Source organism: Micropterus dolomieu, linkage group LG16 (assembly GCF_021292245.1).
Source record: "Micropterus dolomieu isolate WLL.071019.BEF.003 ecotype Adirondacks linkage group LG16, ASM2129224v1, whole genome shotgun sequence".
NCBI classification, from domain to species: domain Eukaryota; kingdom Metazoa; phylum Chordata; class Actinopteri; order Centrarchiformes; family Centrarchidae; genus Micropterus; species Micropterus dolomieu.
In genome coordinates, this window is record NC_060165.1 from 11624248 (window position 1) to 11632871 (window position 8624).

An 8624-nucleotide genomic window follows, 5' to 3' on the forward strand; every position below is an offset into this window, starting at 1 on the left:
ACTTCCTGTTTTGTTGCGAATCATCGATCTTGGACACCACGCCACAGACACACCCATTGACAAAAACTCACAGATAGCACAACTTTTCATCATCAATGCATTTAGAGTCCACAGCAGAATTTTGAAGAGTTCGTTAAAGTACAAAGTGTGTAAATCGCCAAAAATGTTTAATTTAATCCAAAATGGCTGACTTCCTGTTGGGTGTTGGGCATCGCTCCAAGAGGCTTTTTTGTGCCTCTGGACATGATACATGTACCACAGAAATTTCTTGCATGTAGGTGAAACTTTGTCCAGGGGCTGCTCTGTAGGGGGCGCTAGTGAGCCATTTTGCCACGCCCATGCGGGAAACCTATAAAATGCTAAATCTTTCGCTGCATCTGAATTATGTGCAAAGTTTGGTGTGTTTTCGAGCATGTTTATGCCCCCAAACTTTGAGGTTACTTTGCAGGGGGGGAAAAATAATCCCTTCAGTTTCAATAGGGACCTCGCATGTTTCATGCTTGGGCCCTAATGATATAATCCATCTGTGATTAGATTGCACACTGATTGACAGCTTATATGACCAATGCAACTAATGAAGACATGGTGCTGGAATGCAGTGCAGTGAAAACGACAAAATGAAAAGACTCCAAACTTTGACTGGTATTCACACATATCACTTTCATGGCGGGGCATGGTGCAGAAAGAGGCAGGATGTACTGAGTTTTTAGTGGACATAAAAACAAAAAAAAGATGTGGAGAGATGATGGGAGAATTAGCATGTGAGAAAACAGAGAAACCTTATTGTGGTTCAGTTAATGACTCAATTCAAAAGTCCTACTGTAGAAACAAGAAAATTCGGAAACTATGCAAAAAGCGTCTTCAAGCATTACACAACACAGATGCTGCATTGTGTGGTTTTGGCTCACCAGTGCTCTATGAAAGATTGCTTTCTGCGAAGGGCATGCGTTCTCCATTTATACAGTTACTGAATTAAATCTGGAAACTCACTTGGTCTGCAACATGGACACAGACAATCTTTCAGTTCAGTGTGTTGACAGCGGATGCTGTTTGGGCATCAGAGGGGTAATACTTTAATGGTCTGAATAAGACAGAGATGAAAGGGGTTTGCCGGTCAGCGAAAACAGATAAAAGGGAGAAGAAGAGAGAGAAACTAAGAATAAAGAGCCCACATTAAAGAAACAAAAAGTAATCTCTCTGCACAAATTCATAATTGTCACCCCTGTCACTGAAGCAATATTTTTATGGAGCACTGGTGAAGTTACAGCCTCTATGATTGCAGCATCATACGGCATTATTACACAGAGGGAGAACCAGATGTGAAAACTGGAGTTGCTGAAAGAAATCTGGTGAAGCACTTGCTTTCCCTTCTAAAATCAGAAAATTAATGAGTGCATGATTCAAATTAGAATGCAATACAGTATAACAGAGATGATGCTGCATTTGCAAAAATCAAAGGAGTGCTGAACACCACAACAGACCACACTAGAGCACAAACACACCACAGTCCAGCTCATCAAAATGCAAAACGATACAACACAGTCACAGCAGGTAGCCTCATGTATGGTAATCGAACTGAAATCAAAAAAAGATGTTTGAAAGAGCAAAGCACAACCAGCCCAGAGCCTGCACCTTCTTCCCCAATGAGGTTCAGAGCCCCACATGGCAACCATAATAAAATAAACACAATTCTGCTTGCTCAGCCTGGTTGTAACCAAGGTGTTAGACAGCAAACTAATTTTCATGCCCAATTTCACTGGACATGCAAGTGACTGGAGAGTGCTCAGCAAACAAATGTACCTTTCATACCAGGTACTCCTCTGCCGGGGTTATCTATTTGTTATTGATATATTTGGCAGGATTGTTTTTTTGTTAAACATGAAAACTATCAAATAAGCTTTAGCTAACCCCACAACAACACTGGTTGATTTCACATGGGTTTGGCTGCAAATGAACTGTTTCTATTACAGAAAACAATAAACTGATTTTTTGTGTGAGTTTATACCACCCCTCATATTCACTTTGTTTCCAGCTCACCCCTTTCTGGGGACATATTAGCTATTGGAATTCTAAAAGTACAACATGTGTGTACCAAACTTCACGACAATCCATATATTGGCATATGTTGCCATTGATAGAACCATGCATAGAATCGCTAAAAAGTACCTACAACTGCTTAAACTACACACTAATCATATCATGTGTGGAACAGGTTGCTTGTTATCAGTTATCCTGACATGGGATCCAAAACATGTCATCTGTGCTTCACATATTTCGCAATTTTCAAAACGTTTCAGTAGATTGCAGAACTTGCCAGTCTCACCTTTGCTGCTGCAGTCCAGCAGAGGTTTGGGGAACATGTAGGTGTGGCACATGGATGTGGCCTCTGACTTCACTTTGAATGGCGGAGGCCTCGGCCGCCCACCATCTTCAACCCCCGGCCTCATGTCCACCTGGTTGTCACACAACAACTCCACACTCAGCTTCTTCAGCTTCTGGCCTCTCAGCGACTGGGGCTCCGCACACTTGGCGTAATTGCCCAGGTTGCGGTTGCTGGGAACCTGCAGGGTCCTTACCAGGCTGTCCAATGGGCAGTGGCAGCTCCACGGGTTGTCATAGATACGGAAGTAGGTGAGGCGGGGGAGAGGAAGCAGGACCTCCTCTGAGGCTGTTTTCAGGCCGTTGTGCTGGAGGAGCAGAGTGGTAAGCTGGGATAGGCCGCTGAACGCTCCCTCCTCCACCATGGAGATGTCGTTCTGCTGGAGGTCCAAGCTCTTCAGCTTGGTGAACTGAGAGAACATGTTGTCCCTCAAAACCTAAGAGGGGGGGAAGAGGGGGGGAGCAGTGAGATTGAACCAAAACAGCAAAGATGAGAGTCGTAAAAAGACGAATGAGTTACGCTGAGGTTGATATCTGTCTATGCATTCATCACCATAACCTACACCTTTCACATTACACATAGTCATTTGACCTGTTGTTATAAAAGTATAGATATATTGCAGTAGTAAATAGCTGGATGTAGCTTTCATACTCAGATTGTAGTTTTAAATGTTTCAAAATTAGATGCAAAATCCAACAGAGCCAAAGATACAGCTAAAAAATAAATGAAATCCATGTTGCATTCTTTCCCTCACTATTCATTCATTCAACAACCCAACTCTTTGAACCTCAATGGGTGAAAGTAAAGCTTCATTGCACTCATTTTTCACTGGTTTGATCAGTGTTAATAACTCATTTGTCTTTTAGTATTTATTACCTCGCTGGTGAAGCATTTTGTTTTGTTCCTCTCAACACCTGTGACACACACATCCTGTGTGCTCAATCTGCGATGCAAAAACCTACACGAACACGTAAGTAGCAGAAAGATCTGTCTTTGATCTCGGCCCCAAATAAATTGTGCACAGATGCTCATGGTATCAACAAGCTGGCTGGGTTTAGGGTCAGAGTAAGCAGCTTGAGACACTAACAGGCATTTGTCACATAAAACTGTACTGAACATTCATCTATTAATTGTTGTTAGTTGGCTTTGCAGCAATGGTCTATGTCTTTTCTCTTTATATTTGCACGTGTAAATTGTCTGTACATACCTGAATCTTATTTCTTGCCAACAGCAGGTGCTGAATATCTTTGGGCCAGTCCTCCATCACAGTGGTCAGCTGCCTGTCCTGGCAGTCTAGGTACTTCTCCCCCGCCTCCATGTATTCCTTACACTCCTGAGTTTGCCGTCTCATCACTCCGGCCCTGCCTCTGCCCCGTCCACGGATCCCGGCACTCCTCTTCAAAGCGCCTGACCGAGGGCCCCTCCTGGGCTCAGCTGACCGGAGGAGCAGCAAGAGGAGGAGGGTGACGAGGAGACGCATGATGGGAGAGGAGTGGAAGGGAGGCCTCTTGGTAATCAGGTCAACCCCGGAAGACTGTTGTCAGAAGATTGTGTGACAGGACCCAGGAGGCCGGTCACAGCTGTGTGTATGAAGAGAAAAACAGAGTAAGAAAGAGAGGGGGAGTTGAATGTTCGAAGGTCCGCAGAAATCGACTCAATTTACCCATTTAGACACTTGCATCACTGTTGGTGAGTTCAGTGAATGTCTCTATTTAACTAATTCCACTGCAACTAATTATACCACACAAATTGGGCTTTTAGACGCTCATGATTTGGATCACATTTTATGCTTTGAACATTGATTAAACAGAAATAACGTTCTGGTCTGTTTCATGTTCTACTTTGTTTCACATTATTCAGTCAAGTACGTAAGTGCAACAAAAAGGGTACTTAAAGGTGCATTAAACCTGTCAACAAAGTCCTTCAACCACAGATTCAAACTGTTGCTGATGGCAGATGTATTTGTCCTGTTGCCTAAATTTCGCAGCTTGAATTGAAGCAAATGAAGTTCACCCCCATTCATTTTTCTATGGGATGCAAGTGAATTGCCACTCAGAGTACTTTGGGATAGCGGCCAATGCTTTACTGACCAATAACACACAAAAAGGTAAGGTGTTAGAAGTTGAATATTTTTAACTAAACGGTGAAATTCATCTGGAAGCTCTGTGGTGATATGTAAAAAACACCCTGACAAAGTAACGGTGATGCAGTGATCAAGATCAAAGATACAAACAAAAGTGAAGTGATATTTGGCATGTACATTCTTTGAGATAGTTGTAGCTTGCTTGTGTGGTGTATAACATATGTGCATTTGACCATTACAGTTTAAAATAACACTCTAGCAGCTGGAAAGAGGCTCAGTGAACCCTCCTATGGACATCATAGCAGCATTATTGTTCGGACACCACACTTGTTTACATTGTTTGCTAATAAGCAAGCTTCTCGCTAGCTTGAAAGTGCTGATAAACCCACAGCATCAAGAGAGAAGTAGTAGAGGTGAAGTTGCATAACAAGATCATTAGCCACTACAGTAGCAACAAGTAGTACAAGGGTTAAAACAATGCACATAAAACAAAATGTTAAAGTTTTCAGCATTTTGCAGATTTAATCTGTGAACTTTTAATCTGTGAAGTACCATGACATGTATACATGTATGTGAAAAAGTAAAAAAATAAACATATTGGCCAGAATATTAATTTATTATATTTAAGATATTCGGTAATTTATACAAATACAATAAAATGTACAGGGATTTGTCTTTGTGGCATGTCATGACATGCTGACAACTAACATGGTAACACTGCACATATTGAAATAATTAGTGGAGATGTGGAGTGAGAGGAAAGTGGGGAGAAAGGGAGAGAAAAAAAGGAAAATGGGTTTGAAGGAAAAGAAACATTTGTTACATGTTAACATGTTCTAGGTTAAAATGTGGTCGTAGTAAAGTTTTGGGGTATCCCAGTGTTTTCCACCTTCAACTAAACAGACCCGGATGTTTCACTCTCCATCTCTCCCTGCCATCCTTTTAAACATGCCTTTTTCTCTACCTTTCGTGTCTCGGGTCCCACCTCTCTCTCTCTCTATGTCTTCATCTGGCTGATTCCATCTCTACCTGCTTTCAGGCCCCACCCATAAAGTATGACTCATATGAGCATTATCTGATCCGCTACTAGTGCAGTTGAATGTGGGAAACTAAAAACGTGCCTAGTTTAAGGAATAGTTTTACATTATGCATTTATACATTATTTGTCCCCGTGCGGTTGCCAGGAAGCTATCCGAGGCAACTTGTTGTTTTTACACCTCCATTTTTGTACAAAGTAAACAAAGATATAAATTGAGATACTTAGTGAGATTTAGAGGTGCTGGTAGCCAGAGCCAGGCTAGCTGTTTCCCAACCCATCCCAACCTGTGTTTTTCCCTCTACCCTGCAAAATTGCTGTCTTGCCATTTGTACAGCCAAACTGTGAAATTAACACCAGCCACAAATATGACAACTTCAGGACTGGAGATAATAATATTTATGGTTTAATAATGATGGCGATTTTTTTTTTGCCAGGCAGCCAATTGCTTTGGACTCCCTGCCTGCTGCCAATGAATATGTGTGTAGGTGTTTGTGCACTTTTATGGTTAAAAAAAAGTGAGTCATGAGTCCCTTGTGTGATCAGAGGCAAAACACACACACACACAGACTTACATGTGGACGCTGACTCAGTCCAACTATACCAAACCACAGCCCCCTCACAATGCAGTGTTCCAGTCTCTCACACAGTGGAACAAGCCTGTCAATGCAGATGGTGCCATTCCATTGTGAATAACTGACTGGGCATGTTAGCTTGCTACAGGCAGAAACAGCTGAGAATGTATCAAGGGACCCACTTTCCAGTCCATTGAGCGTTCTCCAACTGTCCAACTATGAATTGTCTCAAATGAAACACGAATGTTCGATTTCCTTCACTGCAGCAGTCCCATGCAATAATACACTTCCAGTGAGCTATTACTCCAAACCCAACAGGAACTGATTGGATTGTTTCTTCTCAGCCTCCAGCTGTCAGTGATTATATGATTGTACTTCTTTCTCTATATATAGGCATAATCATACATATTTGTATGTGTGTGTCAGTTCATGTGCACGGGTACTGTATATCAACTGCAAGCACATGTTCATCTGTATGACTGTGCAGCTGATGAGAGACATGTTTCAACACAAGGCAAGGCTTATGCCAGTCCAAACACCGGCCTAGACTACAGTGAGGTAGAAAGCATGGAAAGGGATCTTGACCATTGTCTTGACTAGATCCAGACACCTTCTGTCTCTCTGTGTACAACTGTTTTCAAGTTAAGTCATTTGGTCTGGTACAGGTGGTTTATATATAGTACTGTGATCCACTTTTAACAGTGGTCCTTTGCAGCACAGTGGGTAAAGCATGACACTAACATTGCAAGAATTATAGGTTTGGCTCAGATTAAACATATACTCCAGTACAGTATAGCCACAGCCTCCAAAATAAACACACTGTAGAAAATATTAGGGATGTACAGGTGACAAATTGAAGCAAAAACCAACAGAGACCAACACATAGTCATCGCAAACCTCCAGAACAGCTCCAGTACCCTTTGGCATATATTCTCTAAGTTTCTGTATCTCTAATGGAGGGATGAACATCATTCTTCCAAAAGATATTGTGGTGGGATACCACACATTGTGTGGGCACAAAGATTAAAGGTGCCCTGTAAAATAAGTACTAGTAATCAAAGGTTATGTTACGTTATGTTTACATTTAGTGTTTCTTACAAACAGTCATTGTGCGTAACTGGTATACATGCCATTGTATACCTAACATTATACTGCTGTTTGTTACACTGTTGAAGGAAGTGGTTTTTGAAACAAGCTGATAAAACTGTTTAAAAACTTATTGCAAATAAAAAGCATTTTAACTTTTTCTCCTTCCCTCTATAGTCAATGAACCATCTCTTAACCGTTTGGACCAGTGCGGACCTTTTTAACATCACAGCTGTTAAGCCAGAACAGTCCAGTCTTTCTTAGAAAACTACAGTCACGGTCAGCCTGTAAAATCCAAGACACTTTCCAGCTGGAACCGTAACAAACCCACTCAGGCCAAACCCATCCCTGCGGTTCACCTCATGCCCATGCCAGCCAGAATTAGCCCTTCCAGTCTAGTATTATTTCCCACCCCAACTCCCTCTGGTCAGTATATACCAACCACAGGAGTCTCAGAGGAAAACTGTCTCCCTGCATCTGTAAAGATTGCTCAGAAAGCCCTCAGGGCTCGGTCAGTTACTTCCTCAGGGGCATTGCTCTAAATACCATGCAGAATGTTATTTGCTGCCTCTGACATCTGTACTGAACCAGAATAAAGTTTGTCTGAATATAAAAAATGGTAGCATGTCTCATTTTGGACCATGGTAGAATAAGTCTGTGGGAAAAAGAAAAGATGGTAGTTGGATTTTTTGCTCTTTATGCAGTGATTTTTGTGTTGCTGAATAAAAACTTTGATGATACATAAAGAACATACCATAAAACTACTAAGCAAATATAGGAAATACTATCATTGTTTATTTGAAGCCCAATGAATATTACTTGCATAAAAATTAGGCTATCAAATAAAATATCAATTATGAATTATTCATGTGACAGTACATCTGGGCCAGCCTCAGGCATAGAGAGAAAGAGCCGTATCACAATACCAGTAGCCTACATTAGAAAGGATGAAAGCTGAAAGTTACCATAGTTCACCTTAAATTAATATTTATGAAAAACAGATTCTCTTGATTGGTAAACAATTACCAACTAATTACAGATTGGAACATATTCGGACTTTATGACCACTTTTAAGGTAGGCTAGTCACCACTTTTTCAACAATTGAATTGTGAAGAATCTAATCGAGCTAACAATGTGTAGCATGTCTACACTGACAAAAGTTTAAACTTGTATGCATGATCTACGCAGTTTAGAAATAGCTCAAGTGGGTGACCGTATGTTCTGACGATTTATGCTTCCTTGCCGGAAAATCCTACCCTAATGCAAATCGATCTAACCTTAACAATGGCAAAGTAGCACATATCGATAGGTAGTATAAATTGTCAGAACAGGTTTTAAGAGATTTTATATCCAAAGAACTTCTATAAAAACTAGACCGGACGTCTAATTGAGACCTGCATTTATTTGTCAACACATGTAGCCACACTATGTATCCTAATGTCTTTGATTATCCACTGCCCTTT

The 8624-nt window shown here is 41.2% G+C and overlaps 1 protein-coding gene across 1 annotated transcript in view; it reads right to left on the bottom strand.

Moving 5' to 3' along the window:
• Positions 1 to 8624, bottom strand: part of lrrc17 (leucine rich repeat containing 17) — a 31699-nt gene that overhangs the window by 13206 nt on the left and 9869 nt on the right. The window contains exons 2-3 of the mRNA XM_046072092.1: positions 3588 to 3960; positions 2324 to 2816 (exon numbers count right to left, since the gene is read on the bottom strand). Coding sequence (XP_045928048.1) covers positions 2324 to 2816; positions 3588 to 3860 — 766 coding nt within the window. The 5' untranslated portion in view covers positions 3861 to 3960. The remainder of the gene's footprint in view (positions 1 to 2323; positions 2817 to 3587; positions 3961 to 8624) is intronic.